The 15,919-nt window shown below is 35.1% G+C and overlaps 1 protein-coding gene across 1 annotated transcript in view; it reads right to left on the bottom strand.

The window, feature by feature from the left end:
• LOC111061238 (WD repeat-containing protein 43) overlaps positions 1 to 8,113 on the bottom strand; it is a 51,197-nt gene extending 43,084 nt beyond the window's left edge. Inside the window, exon 1 of the mRNA XM_039427525.1 lies at positions 7,613 to 8,113. Coding sequence (XP_039283459.1) covers positions 7,613 to 7,789 — 177 coding nt within the window. The 5' untranslated portion in view covers positions 7,790 to 8,113. The remainder of the gene's footprint in view (positions 1 to 7,612) is intronic.
• Positions 8,114 to 15,919: the final 7,806 nt, after the last annotated feature.

Here is a 15,919-nt window from a genome sequence, read left to right as displayed (position 1 = left end):
ATTTTGAATAAATGCATTCTCTATTTAATTCCATCTGTAACGGGTTGGCCGCTATGGCTTCGTGTAGAATGAGCGCTGCTATCCAGAGATTGTCAGTTTGGTGTAAGGGTAAGCATTCCTGACTAGCAATTGGGAGGTACCGGGTTCGATTCCCGGGCTGGCAACTAATTTTTGGATAGTAGTTCTCATCGAATGTCCATCTAGCTGTTAACCCTGTTGTCAATGTCTGCAGTAGCAGAAGTCTTAGGGGTGATTTTCAGCATTTAGGCTATCTGGGATTTTCGTTTGATAGTGATTGAAAAAATATAAACCTTACAGTTTATCGTACTCACGACAGTGACCTGGATGACTTCACTAATGCACTTCGCAACTATTACATGAATATCAATAGGAATGAAACTTGTGTTCTTGTGGGTGACATTAACGCTAACATAGGCTATTGCAGACAGATAACAAAACTGAAAGATATCTAGACATGATGTTTGAAAATGGATTTATGAGCGGTATTGATAAATATACTAGTTTTTATCAGACAAGACATTCTATAATTGCCTGAAAACAGCTGTTGTAATGACGGATGTGACTGACCATTACAGTATTGCACTAGGAATTTCGAAACCAATAATAATCAATTCAGTAAAAAAATACGAAGAATATATCGACAAAAAATCTTTACATGAATTTATAAGCAATTGTGATTGGAGGGCTGTCACTAATGAACAAGAATTAAATTCATCCTGTAACATTTTCTTCTCCATTTTAAAAAACTTTATAGAAAAATCTACAAAAATCAAGAAATTCAGCAATAGGTAGGGAGGTAAAACTGAAGTCCTGGATGACGGAAGGTTTAATACGTTCAATTAGAAAACGGGACAATGTAAGTATGTAAGTAAACAGCTTAGGAACCAGCCCTTCAATCAACAACTTAAAAACTAATATATCAATTACAGAAATAAACTGAATTCATTGATAAGGAGAACCAAGACCCACTACTACAAAACAAAAATTTTCGATTCTAAAAATAATCCAGAACTATTCTGGCAGACTGTGAATGAATTGTCTGGTAAAAGAAAAAACAAAGACCCCTTTCCACTGGACCAGTACACGGCAGGAAAGACATATCCGGGGGATAAAAGAATGCATGTAGCTGAAGAATTCAATGAATATTTTTCCAATGTGGGAAGTAACTTAGCTGATAGAATAAACCCTATAGGCCCACCGGTGGTAAATGACTCAGAATACGCAGTAGACTGATCCTACACACTATCGACAAGACAGAGTTGCTTACTTATGTGAATTCCCTGCGCGGCGGTTCGGCTCCTGGGTATGATTGTATTTCTACTGATACCCTGAAATCCCACTTTCAAAGCCTATCTGATCCACTTCTGCATATCATCAACTTGAGCATCGCTTCGGGCGAGTTTCCTGACGCCCTCAAAATTGCAAAGGTGATTCCATTGTTCAAATCAGGAGACATAACTGAGAGTTCAAACTTTTGTCCAATCAGCCTACTTAGCGTATTTTCCAAAATTCTTGAAAAAGTAATAAAAGACCAATTAACTACATACTTTGAAAGTAATAGATTATTAACTAATTCTCAATATGGTTTTAGAAAATCAAAAAATATTTCAGATGCCCTCTTCGCTATAACCAGAGATGTGAATTTTGCCTTGGGAAGTAATGAAAAATGTGCATTGATATTCTTGGATCTGGCCAAGGCATTCGATTCTGTGGATAGGGGAAAGTTGCTCAAGAAAATGGAACTGATTGAGATAGAGGGAGACTCATTTAATTTGTTTAAATAGTATTTCAGTAACCGTAAACAGTTTACTGTTATAAATGGAGGAAATAGCCAGCTGAAACAAGTAGAATATGGGGTAATTCAAGGAAGCAACCTAGGTCCATTATTATTCTTGATTTATGTAAATAACCTTGCAAGATTGAACCTAAATAGCAGGATCTATCTCTTTGCAGATGACGCTGCTGTTCTGGTTAGGGGGCCTGACTGGGAATCCGTACTGAATAGGGCAAAGAGAGACTTGGCGTCATTAAAAACATGGTTTGACCATAATTTATTGACACTCAATGTCAGTAAGACAAAGTTCATGCCGGTCTCCCTGAGAGATGCTAGCGACACCTCAGTTGAAGGGGTCAAACTGCATACATGTGGTAACATTAACAATTCCTCTTGTAACTGTGAGTCAATTACAAGGGTAGACTCTTATAAATATCTAGGTGTGATTATTGATAATAGATAGTACTGGTCTGCACATGTTGCTTTTCAGAACAGCAGACTAAGAAAAATGATTATGTTTTTAGGAAACTTAGAGAATATTTGAACAAGAACGAAATCCTAACAATTTATTACGCATTTGTTCAATCAATTATTGAAGGAGGGATCCTAGCTTATGGAGGAGGATTCAGATCTATTTTGAGTCCTCTATTCATTACACAAAAACTGATTCTAAAGGCTGCACTTGGGAGGCGTTGGGACTACTCGACTGAGGCGGTTTTCGCGGAGATGGAGTTGCTTGATGACAGGCAATTATACATTAGAACTTTGGCAACATACATATTCAAAAACTATTGACATATTTAATACTATCACTCATAATTATACAACAAGGAGAGTAATACATAATAATATCCAAATGCCAAGGGTAAATAAAACCATCTTCACTACTAATTCATACTACATAGCCCATGTTCTGTTAAAAAACTTACCTATAGCTGTAACAGAATTCATTAACTATAAAATATCTGCATTCAAAATAGCAATTAAAAGGTGGATTCGGGGTATCGGTAGAGGCGAGAGCTGTGAAAGATTGATTACTTCAGAGTTTAGATTCTAGGGCTGGATTCAAATGAGCTAAAAAACTAATAAAATCATAAGACTTTACACATTCTATCACCGGTCACTATTACAAATTTTTATCATTATACTGGCTATTTTTTTTAATCTCCTGATTCTCTCTTTTTGAGGTGTGTGAGTGTGTATGTGTTGGTGATGGTGTTTGTGTGTGTGTGTGTGTGTGTGTTGGTGTGTGTGTGTGTGTATGTGCGGGTGTTGGCGTTTTCACGCCTTTGTGGGTGATCTGTTTCTTTGTCTGTTTGTTGGGTTTGGATGGGGGGAACGTCACTTATGGGTGGGCGGGAAGGGGTTTCTTGGGTTCCTAGGGGGTTGCATAAGGATAGGGGGAGAAATTTAGTTTGTTTCTTAGGGGGGGGGGGTTAGTGTCACTATTATTGAAATGTCAACAAGCTTAACCGATCTATGCAAGTACTGCGAAATATATATATATATGCCTATTCCTACCTTAGACTCATTCTCGCACACAGGCAGTAATGCCTCTGCGAGAGTAAATATTTCTTAATATATTTGTATATATGCTGTCATTTCTGTGGTGCTGACATTGTCTTATTTATATTGTAAAGTTTATTCTTATTTTATGATGTAGGCTACCACTGTAATTCCTTGTACGGCTTATGAAATAAATAACTTTTTGAATTGAATTGAACCTTGTGTTGTGTGACCTGAAAAAAGCCTTGGACTGCGTGTCGCATAACATCCTGCTGGACAAAGTATATAGGCTATATAGGTATGGCATCGGGGACAGTGCATGGAGCATGGTGGCAGACTATCTAAGCGACAGGAGGCAGGTTGTGTCGGTGATGGGTGCCATTTCAGAGGAAAGTAGAGTAACACATGGAGTTCCTCAAGGATCTATGCTTGGGCCGCTGTTATTTCTCATACTCATCAACGTTCTCCACCTACAGAATTCTAGTCTGCTGCTTGCTGATGATACTACCATGGTTGGTAAGGGCAGTGGACCCCTGGAAGCTAAACGCTGTACACAGGAGCTGTTTTCCGAGGCTAAAGAGTGGTTTGCTGCAAACAAACTCAAGTTGAACGAGGCCAAGACACAGGAGATGCTTTGTACTCTTGGCACCCACACTCCAAGGGATGAAGCAATCACTTTGCTTGACTTTGGAATCGAAGCCAAATAAGGTTGGGAGACGCATATTGACCAGGTATGCAGGAGACTGTCTAGGTCTAGAGTAATCTATCTGTTCAGAAAGCTGAGAAGCCTCCTGAGTCTCAAGAGACTTCTAATGATGTATCATGCGGTGTTTGGCAGTCATGTGCAGCTATGGAGTTATTGTCTGGGGCCATTCTCCGCATGCCAATGACATCCTGCTTCTTCAAAAGAAGGCACTGCGGATCCTTACCTACAGTATAGCTTCATTGCCCATTGTCAACCCATCTTCAGACGCCTGAAAGTGGACATCGTCTTCGGGCTGTACATTCTAGCCTCACTTACTGCAGTGAAGATGAACAGGGCTAACATGATGAGTAGGTGTCAGGTGCGTTCATACGGTACCCGCGGAAGGCTACAGTTGGGAGATTCCAGGCTGTAGGTTGTCAAAAGTGACGGACTCTTTTCCAGTGTTGGCACTCAAAATGTTCAACCTGCTGCCGGGCTCGGTGAGGGATCTCCTATAGGTGTTTTCAAGAAGAGGCTGTCAAGGTAGCTGATTGAAAGAAGCTATTACAGTATCAGTGATTTCCTTGGGGATAGCTTTGAGGGACTGTGATGCCACGCCATCTTGATTCCCAAGTTAATTTTTTTGTGATCTATACGGGAAAACCTGGCTAACGATCAAGACTTTGGATATTTGGCTAAAGCGTAATTAGATTATATTTCGGAAAATCAATATCATTCAATCTCTATATATCATTGAAACTCTATAACGTTCCCTGAGAAACAAGTTTGTGGTATTTCAAGTTTGGTCGCTCTTGTAAACGTTGGAAAACTGAGTTGAAATTTGAAGTGCAACAGGACAACTTTCCAAAAAAGAATTAAGGTTCCCCAATAACAAGTTTTCTAAACGTTTCAAGGTCCACTGATTCCAAATTAGTAGTTTTATGAAACACAATATTCCTAGTTAACTAGAAATTTAAAACTCAAGGTTCTTATACCATGTGGATCCGACCCGTAGAATCCATATAAAGAAGTCCATATAAAACGTGATTTTTTCACGGTTTACTTGAGCACGGCTCAAAACAAACGAATTATAACCTGGATAGCTATTTATAGCCCTAACAACTGACATGAGCCTCGTTTCTTATAAAATTGCGAAAGCTCCGCAAAATTCTCAAGAAAGTAGATTTTTCTGAATTTTTTCAAAAAAGACCGAAGTTCTTCAGATTGATACCCTGGATAGTCGTTTATAAGCTCCATTAACTGGCCTGAGTCTTTTTCCTGGGAGGCTAGCATGGGCTCCACCCCATCCTTGAAAAAATGAACTTTTAGTAACTTTCCTGTCATGCATGAGGTAGTTCGCAGATAGGCGACCCGCAAACACAAGGATCGCTATTCAATTTTCTTTATCTTCTTTTCATTAGTTCACGGAAAATCTAAGAAAACTTAATTCATATAATTTGAAGTCGTTGTCAAGAACTAGGGTTTCTAGGTAGGCAGTGTCAAAGTTTTCCAGTAAATTTCAATAAAAGTAATCGGCATTTTCATTCATGCTGTGGGGTGCAAGATCCCCAAAATAGAGGCTCCCTCACTCAGCTCCCGAAAAGAGTAGAGTAACCTTTCTATGAGTTTTTTTCTTCACAGTTGCAAAGAACTTCGAGTAGCTTACTATACGTCCTTAATATCCTTAGGAAAGCTAATAAAGAATTTTAATAGTACTGTACGTATTTTAAAACATCAAACACTCTGATGTCAATTTAGCTGTTTTCCCAATATTATATTATAATTTTGTTTTGTCTTCAATTCAGGAGCTTCCATTATCATTTGTTGTTGTCCACTCTGCAATTCCATACCAAGCTTTCTATGACACAACAATTATATCAAGAGGAAATTCAAGAAACCAAGTCGATGCAAGAAATGAAATTCTCACCCATGAGGCGAATGGATGGTTCCTGACAAATCGCCTGAAACTCAATGAAGACAAATCCCAAACTCTTATTTGCTCATTAAAAAATGAAGCTGGGAATGTTGAAAATGTGCCAGTGAAATTGTTGGGATTCTGGATTGACAAGAAGCTGAAATGGAATGTACACATCACTCAGACTTGTACGAAACTTTCAAGAGTACTTCATCTGCTCAGAAAGCTGAGATATGTGGTGAAGATGGATTATTTGCTGACAGCCTATCACTCACTGTTCCACAGCCATATAACCTACGGGATTTTGATTTGGGGGCATGCTTCAACTGCATCGGACGTGCTACTGCTTCAGAAAAAGGCAATCAGAATCATAACCTTCTCGGACCGCCTGGAACATTGCAGTCCACTGTTCAGAAAACTGAGAATTATGACAATGTTCAGCCAGTACATATATTGCTCACTAATATGTAAAAGACAAAGTGGACAGCCTGAAGAAACGGAGTAGCATACATGTTCACCAAACCCGAGGTGCAGGGAACTTGGATATACCCCATAACAGTCTGACAGGGACCCAAAGGAGCTTCCACATAGCGGCTCTTAAATTGTTCAATCAGCTCCCCAGGTCTGTTGAGGAAGCTGAAAAAAATGCTTTCAAACGCACGATAAAGGAGCGACTGGTAGAGCGGCCCATCTATTCGCTGACGGAGCTGGAGGATGAGCCTTTATTCCCCAACAATGTCCATGGTCTCACCAGAATCTGAGGGAACGTGCTCCTCGTCTTCCTTGACACAGTCTGTCTGTCATCCCAGCTAACGACGAAGGATTCAAGTATCAAGTAAGTGAGTAGGCTATCCATTTAAGATTAAAACATGAGTAGGCTAACGAACTAGGAGATCACTATAAACAAACAATTTTTCCAACAGAAACCATTTTAATAAAACTTTAGCCCAATTTGAGCTCTTGAGTAATTATCCAGCATACTTCTATGTAAATAAAAACTTTTACAACGAGAACTCATTGGAATAAGTCTAATAAAAAATGAAAAATCGAAGCGCAGGCTATTTTGTAAGAACGTTCACAGAAATGATACGACATTGTCATGAAAAATACATTGTCATCATGCCCTACAATCCAATGTTTGCACGGAGTATAGCTGCCCTGATCTAGCCATGCCTCTTTTCTAATTATAAGTTTACTTACCTACAGCTATCAATCATAATAGTATTGTTTTAATGCCTCATTTCTAGCTGTTGTTGTTTTGGAATTACTAGTGACATAGAATTTTGATAAACCAGAAGTTCTACTCAAATCCCTCACTTTTCTTACAGCCTTACTGGGTCTCCCGGTTGCCCAATTGTAAATTACCAATCTTTTACTAATACTTTTTTCCTTTTTAATCTGCTGTTCTCTATACATTTGAGATTAGCAGTATTTATCTTCATTTTAATTTTATTAATGGCTATGTTGCTTTATATGCTTCAAACTTGGGCTGTTGTGGACTGGGACTGGTAAGTTAAATGTTTTTTTCTGTGAAAAACACACGTTTTTAAACGATTTCTTCTACAGAAACTCATTTTTCTCTGGACCACTAGGGCCCAACCACGGTTGGCTCTTTTGCAGCTACGTCCCTGTCAATACAGTAATTCAACTGAAGACGAACCATGTTTGAAACTACAAATTTTCAAGAAAAATATGTCAAGATTATACTTACTTCTGGTGTATCTGTTTGAATCGATACCCATACCATAGGACTTGGTGTTGATGATAAACTAGGGGTAAATTCTTGTTTCAAAACATTAGTTTCTGTTTCCCAAATACGAATGGATCCATTAAGACTTAAATGGGCCAGATAATGTCCACAGTTTGAGAATAAGTGAGTCTCGCCCATTTTTAGCTAATTTGCAATAACATAATCAACTTTACAATGTCAAGTGCAGAAAATCATAAAGTCTTGATTCAAAAATCACAAAACAAAATAAATTGATAAGCTAATTTACAATTATACAATGAGTAGAACTGGAATTTTACATAAATAGCAAGAATACTGAAAACTATCCATTTTTAATAAACAACCAGAATAACAACTAAAAACTTATTATAAGCCGCGTGCACGTTTTCTTCACAAATAACGAAATATTATAACCTTAAAATTGATTCTGCATAATATATAAAAATGCCATGAGGCTGTTGCTTGATATGTTCTGTAATATCTAGAGACCATTGAACCAATATTTAAGAGCTACGTCTCAGCATACATGTTTTAAATGGAATAGTTCTGAGCTAATTTGAATTGCTCGTATTTGTAGTAGCCAATTATTACATAATTGAAAACTACCTTCCGAGTGTGGATTGTTATTCAATTAGCATGGAAATAATTACATAGAATTATTATATGTGGATTGTTATTCAATTAGCATGGAAATAATTACATAGAAACCTATTTCTAACTTTTCATACTATTTTCAGCTTTCAAGTGATTCTTGAATGTCCATTATTCAAAATATGTGGAAATAATTACATTTTATTCAAACTTTGTGAAAATAATTACATAGTACCCTATTTCAAACTTTTTAAAAGATCACTACTATTTTCACCTTTCAAGTGATTTTAAATGTCCATTATTCAGAATAAAATATAAGGTCCACGTTTTAATGACAGTGGAGAGAGATTATGGCCCGGTTGCACAAAAGCCGGTTAAATTTTAACCGTGATTAATTTCACGACAACCAATCAGAGAAGGCGTTTTATAAAAGACGGCTTCTCTGATTGGTTCTTATGGAATTAATCACGGTTAAAATTTAACTGGCTGTTGTGCAACCGGCACTTAGTGAGGTACATGTTATAATAACAGTGTTTGTCTAGTAATGATATTGCTATCCTTGTCTATCATTCAACAAAGTGGATAGCACTATATCTTTCTTGCTTAGCTCTGTTGCCAGATCGTCTTTTAACAGTGTAGAATTAATAAATGAAGAACAAACTTATTTTTAATTGTGAAAATTTATTATGAAATCATTAAAAATTTAATTTTTTGTTTAATAAAATAAAATTGATTATTGTAAACGAGAATGATCAGTTAATATTACATCAATAAATCTGTATCAGATACTGTCGTCACTGTTGATACCATCAATAAACCGTCATCTACCATCAACAAACCTGTATCAACAATGTTGTTACGATACCTTATCTTTCTCCACTGCCATTATAACATGGAGCTCACTGTAGCATTACCATTGCTAATCAAACTTCCATTCACAAGAAACTGTTTCTGTTGCAAGTTACATTATGCATCATAACATAACCCACAAATTTAATGCTATTATATTGAAAAACTAATAAATATATCATCTAGAAAATAATAAATATGTTATACCGTAATATAGGCTATTAGATTGAGAAATATTACAATATCTATGAAAAATAAATATTATATTACTTTTTTTTATTTCTTGATGCAATTGCAAGTCATATAAATATAATTGAAAAAGAACAACAGGCTTGGCCCAAAAGTATACTATTCCCGAATTCTGATAATGAAAAACAAGTCCAAAAAGATATGTCAAGTCAATTTTACTGTCTAAAGTTCAAGTTCAATTTCCATGAAAAAATATATAAATACCAGCTATAAATTGGGTTAGCTTATAAGTCAGCTATTTAGATTATTCTAGAAAATAAGTCAGCCTTGAACTATTTCTCTATCACAAACATTACAGTAAAATTACTTGTATTCCCACTTTGGAACAGATATTTTGTGTTCCAGATATTACCTTAGACCAGCTATAGAATAGACACGCTGAGAAGTCTAGCCTCTGAAGCCAACATCTACTGCCAAATCCACCCATCTCGACGTCACAACCAAGCTAACAACAATGCATTGTCACAGAGAAGGGACAGAGAACTCATCTAATGTTGCGCTTAATGGGTGACCAGCAGTGTGGAGTGGGTGTGGAGGGGGGTAAAATGGGTGACTAACAGTTAGTTCTTCAACTCGCTACGAGAGATCAGTACCATCGACAGGCCTTCCCCGCTAATTCAGAAATCCCCCTCCAACAGTTGTAGTACTCTGTCACCTACTCCCCTTGCTCCGCTATTGTCATTCCACATCCACATTCAACAAAATAAAAACAAGTCACGATTGGCAATTATCCAATATTACTAGTAGATGATCGGCTTGCTCTGCTCTGCTGTCTTTTCAATTTTATGAAGCGCATACACGCACACATGCACACACCATACAGTGAATCACACACTAGTACAGTAACTTCTCAGAGAGGAGAAAGGAAAATATATTTTCTGTGTGATACTACAGTACTCCATAATTTCCCTCTCAGTATTATCTCATGCTGCTGATATCAACATAAAAGCTGTTGTTCCTTTTCCAATATAATTCATAATAAGTTTGGAATTATTTTATTTCTATGAATGCATAAATAAATAAATGAGTCAATTCTATTACACATTGGCAAATAATCTGATAATGAGATCCTTCCAGATTAATTTTTATCAATGATTAAATTGAGGCTCCATCAATTATTGTTATACTTTTTTTCAATTCAAAGTGAAACTTCAAATCAAATAATTTATTATTAAATCACCATACCATCTATTCATATGATTAGTCCATTAATAAAAATTAAAGTCAAATAAAATTATTCTTTATATCTTCTGGATTAATTGTAACTTACTGGAAACTGGGTATACAGAAAAAAATATTTCATGCTTTTTTCTATTTGACTACTTGCTAGACAGCCATATTTATTTCTGAGTACAAAATTCATAAACTCAAATAATGAATAGATCACGAAGAAAACAGAAACCTCCATAATTTATTTCCTTTCAATAATATATTTTATAGAAAAGAAATATAAAGTAATAAATTTGTTGACAGTGTGTGACATAATATATCCCAGAATGACAATTCAATTTAATTCAATGGAATTGATGAATGCAAATTATATAAAAATCTGCATAATAAATAATTTACACATTCTATGAAACTTATTTAGTAATAGGCTATATCAAATAATAAATAGTCTATTATTTTTGCAATTACTATAACCCACTATTAGCTATCACTATATGAAAAATTACTAATAACTACTGATACTATTCTAGCATATTATGATAATATACGGTTAAAAGAATTTATCTTTTTTCTATCTGTATGAACTTGTGACCCCCGTGGTTCAGAGAACTCGCTCAAGAACTGTTTTGCATTGTAATCTTTGAAACCCTCAACTTTTGATTATACAGAGTTTATGAAAATTACTAAAGCTGCTAAATATTTCTCTTACAATAATAATTTGACAGCAGTTTCCATTGGGAATGTTATTTGAAATGAAAAATTACTCTAAAAATATTACTCTGTCGCTTCAACATCTTTGACACTCAAAGATTTTTTTAAATGTTTGATACATGATTTCGATACATAGTTCCAAGAGAAAATAAATAGCCAAAACCGCAAATTGATAATTATATCAACCCATATCATTTTGTTGATACAAAAGTTGTAAAGTATAATGAACCAGCTAAAATCATATTATGTCAGTGTGTGTGATTGCTCCCAAATCAACGTTAGTAGACAGTCTACTAACTTTGCTCCCAAATAACCTCAGATGATGTTACGAATGAATGAATGGAAAAACTGTAGTAATTGCATGCAAAGAATTCTTCAGCTGACCAAATGATAGATCATAACAATTTTTTTCTAATGCACTTTCAATGTTATTCTTATATCCTGAAAAAGGACAAAAGAGTGAGTCAATTTGTTGTCCAACAAACTTGACCTGTAAAAGGGTTCGGAGAATATGTGTTCATAATTTGAGAAGATTGATCAATTCTTTCTAAAGTTATTGTAGAACATACAAACAGACGGACAACGACTTTGTCTTTCAGTAAGTCAAAAGTTAAAACTCACGCTAGTTCAATAATTATTCTATACAAAACCACTATAAATGAACAAAATATATTTACCAAGCTTAATTTATCATGAATACCAATAGAATATATGAGCACAAAGTTAAACAATAATATTCAACATTCCATAATAACATCTATATTCACAACCAGAATAGAAAATACTTCGAAATTCATCAGTCCTTTAATGTTACGAAAAGCAATACTATGAAAATGAAAATACAGTCGAACCTCTGTATAACGAAGTCGATTATCCCGAGAAAAAATTCGCTGCTGAGAGGTATTCGTTATTGAGAGGTTCTGTCAAGAAAACTGCCACGATCCTATGGATCTTATAATATCGTACCACCCTATCTTCTTCCTACCTGAATTGCCATTATTTTTAGTCTATTGACCTTTCTGCTGAAACTAAAGAATTCCTTGAAAATGACCGTCTGCTTCCTATACACACTACACTTTGTATGTTGAAGTCAAGAAAAAACTTTGTTGTTGAGAGGTCCGAAATTCGTTAAATAGAGGTAAATAAGCAGCAAAAACTCTAAAATGTCATGGGACCAGGTAAAAATTCGTCGTGTAGAGGATTTCGTTAGGTGGAGGTTTGTTATAGAGAGGTTCGACTGTATATTAGTTTGTTCAACATCCTACAGTTTATAATAGACAGGCCCTTATTGACAATTACTTGTGAATAGCTCCTCGAATAACAATGTTTTGAAATACTATTGTTCACGTAGGCTTCAGCAACACCTTTCTGCAAGAAGGGCGTTGGCAGTTGTGCGTGTGTCAAACTGGTTGGAATCTACAATCTACAAATTGACACCCTGGCTCACTAGAGCAACTGTTCAAAGGTAGTTTACAAAGAATAGCTGTCACGAAAGGCAATTCATTCATTTTAAACAAAGACAGCTCATTATTTGACATTGCAGTTGAGAGCGTATTGGAATATCAACATACAATATGATAAACAATATAAAACTAAATTTCGTATTAGGTGGATAAAACAATTCTTTTAGACTCAGTATGAGAAGCAGAAGGTGATATAATTGAAAAAAATAAAATATCCCTAATTCCATGTGCTAAAAATTTTTGTTGGAGAAGATGGAGATGAAGCCCTACCAGACTGTTCTAGGGTCCCAAACTTTGTCCAGGTATTCTATTGTCTAGGCCTACTAGGGGTGGATGCGTTTGTAATCGTGTTATCATGGTTCACTGCAGTTATCCTACAAACTTGTCCTGCACACTCGCACAAGCGCCAATTACAGAGCGGAGGTGCTCAATTAATTAAATTATTAATTAATTAATTAATTCACACCTAATTTACTAATTATTAATCAATTATTTATAATCAATTAATTAAATTGAGGTGACATGGTCAATCACTTTATTATACAATTTTCGTTTGGAAAACTATTTATAAACCTTGAAGATAACAGTAAATCTTTTAATTACCATTGTATCATAAAATCAGGAAACGGGTATTCTACTTTATATGGTTATGAAATGTTTCATAACTATTAGTTCGGAGAACAGTAGAACTCGCTACACTCACTAACATTTATACTCATACACGTCTGCCTATTCACACACAAACACACATACAAATTGGATTTAGAGTATGATGATATATGCAATAGGATCGGTGGAGAACGCTGAGAAATAGAAGTTCTCTACACTTTTGAGCTTAGAAGCACGATTGGAAAGATAAAAAATCTTACAAATAGACGAACGCTGATTGACTTGAAACATAGAATTCGCTTCGCTCATTCAATAAACATACCTCAATCTGGTCTCCAACCCATTCCAGCATATTGCAATTCCAAACAAAAACCTAACCCCCTAAGCTACCCAACTCTAATTTTTCAACACAAAAATCTGTAACATCAACATGCATGAGCATAACGCCCACACAGCCGCACACAATCATGAATGTTCTATTCTATCTGGTACGATTTGTAAGGTGAAAAAACATACTGTAATACCACGATAAATATGAAGTATTAAATCACTTATTTGAAATATGAAAATATAAAGATAAAACTAAGTGAAAAACATCAGTGAACAACAATATTTACAAAAAATATGCACATACTCTATCACTACGCTTGGCCCTTGATGGAAAAGCTTCCTTCTGACTTGAACGGTCTTTGGCCAAACCAAAAACCTATAAACCCTATAACCCCATTTTTTAGGGTTTGTATGCATAAGAGAAGTCCAGAACCAATTTTCGCATGCAAAATTTCCTTGTACAGAGTGGCCCAAATACCTAATATGTCTGGTTCATTCTCCAGTTCTGAGCTATTACAATCAAATCCAGTCATTGGACAAAAAAAATCCTCTCTCTCCTTTTTTACTGTATATAAAATTCAGAATAAAATGGAATCATTCAGACCTCTATAACTTCAATCAGTTCTATCCTACAGTTTTTCCAAAACGAGTAGAATTTCATGGAAAATCAATTTTGATAAATCCTATAGTATTCAATCAACAATATCTTCCGATTGTCACAATTCAAAAATGTATAATTCAACATCCTACTAGGCGTAATTTTGTGCTCTACAATCTGAGAACAGGTAGAACGCTCTATCTCAAAGATTTTCAGGACACCTCAAGGATCGAAATTTCATTCATAACTTTTGATACAATGTTCGGATCTTCCCGTACGCTCTTTCTTTTCGGCTTGTCAAGGTAGTTGGAAATCATATATCATGAGTCAAGTTCCTAAGAGAAATGGGAAATTTTTTGTTGAGTGTACACTGTACTTCAACCCATATTCCATACACAGAATAACGACAATTTATTTATTCAATGCTGCATATCTTATGAAATAATACAGATATAAAATCAAAATCTAGTCAAGGATGTGAGGAATTTCCTCCTCTTCTCACTCCAATCAACAATACTTTCGATTTCAATACCATTAGAAAGTTACAACCGATTGAAAAAGTGACGATTGAAGTTTTACCATTTTTTCGCAATTCCACTGTTAATCAAGAGTCTCTTAAACGAGGATCATACATCATAGAAACTCATGATTGGTTCTAAATTTTATTCTATAGGAGCTCAGTTACCATAAATATTTATCTTCAACTACTGTTTTCCATCTTAGAAATACCGAGATCGTGAATATGAGGAGAATATCTTCAATCTCTTGATATTTTCAAGTGATTGAATCGTACCGTGCGTCCAAGTGAACTATGAATAAAAATGATAAAATCAACAGCATTTTTTGCGTTTCAAGTTTATCAACATGGTCGGAATTGATTAGCAGATTCAGCCACAAAGTTTCTTCTAAAAGGTCATGAAGATTATTTCAAAATCGATTTACGATTTTAGTTTTGCTCTTTATTGCTCTACTTATAATTTTGTATTATATCAAGGAAAGGAAATACATTTACGACAAAAATACACATACATAATAACAGGGGTAGGTAAATCTTTTTAAAGAGTATCAATCAATTTCCTCCTTATAATATACAATGAAACTGGATGTTATTTTACTGAATGCTAAGAAGATAGTGGCTCTTATAAGTTTATAATGAGAGAAATTCATTGAATTTTCAAATTACTCCCTCTTCCCCAATATCGGGCTAGAAGTCAGGCGCCCAGACAGACTTTTATGGGAAAACATCGACTTTCATTGCGTTATATCTTTCGACATACTTGATGTATTTCAATATAATTTTTTTCAACTTTTCGTCATTTCCATTACCATATAATACAATGATTTGTTCATTGAACATTATTTTTAACTCGACCAAACATCTAATTTAGTGAACCTACCTCACTACAGATTTTGATCCATTCTATTAGCAAATGAATCTCATTTTTACAATATTTCCCTATTACCATGTATTTAGGATATGGAAAATAAAACATTATTTTATTATAGATCGCTAATATTACCGTATATTTTATTAGATGGCAAATAATAAATTAACTGTTATCACAATATTTCATGAAACTGTTTCCATTCGTTTTGCAACTTAAGTATAGGTACCTAACTATACTCTATACTCCTATATTCAATATAAGATAATAAATAACTACATATTATAAGAACGGGAAAAATAAAACAAAAATTATAGATCGCTCATATTACCGT

This window comes from Nilaparvata lugens, chromosome 4, assembly GCF_014356525.2.
Source record: "Nilaparvata lugens isolate BPH chromosome 4, ASM1435652v1, whole genome shotgun sequence".
NCBI classification, from domain to species: Eukaryota; Metazoa; Arthropoda; class Insecta; order Hemiptera; family Delphacidae; genus Nilaparvata; species Nilaparvata lugens.
This window is presented reverse-complemented; position numbering and strand designations above follow the sequence as displayed.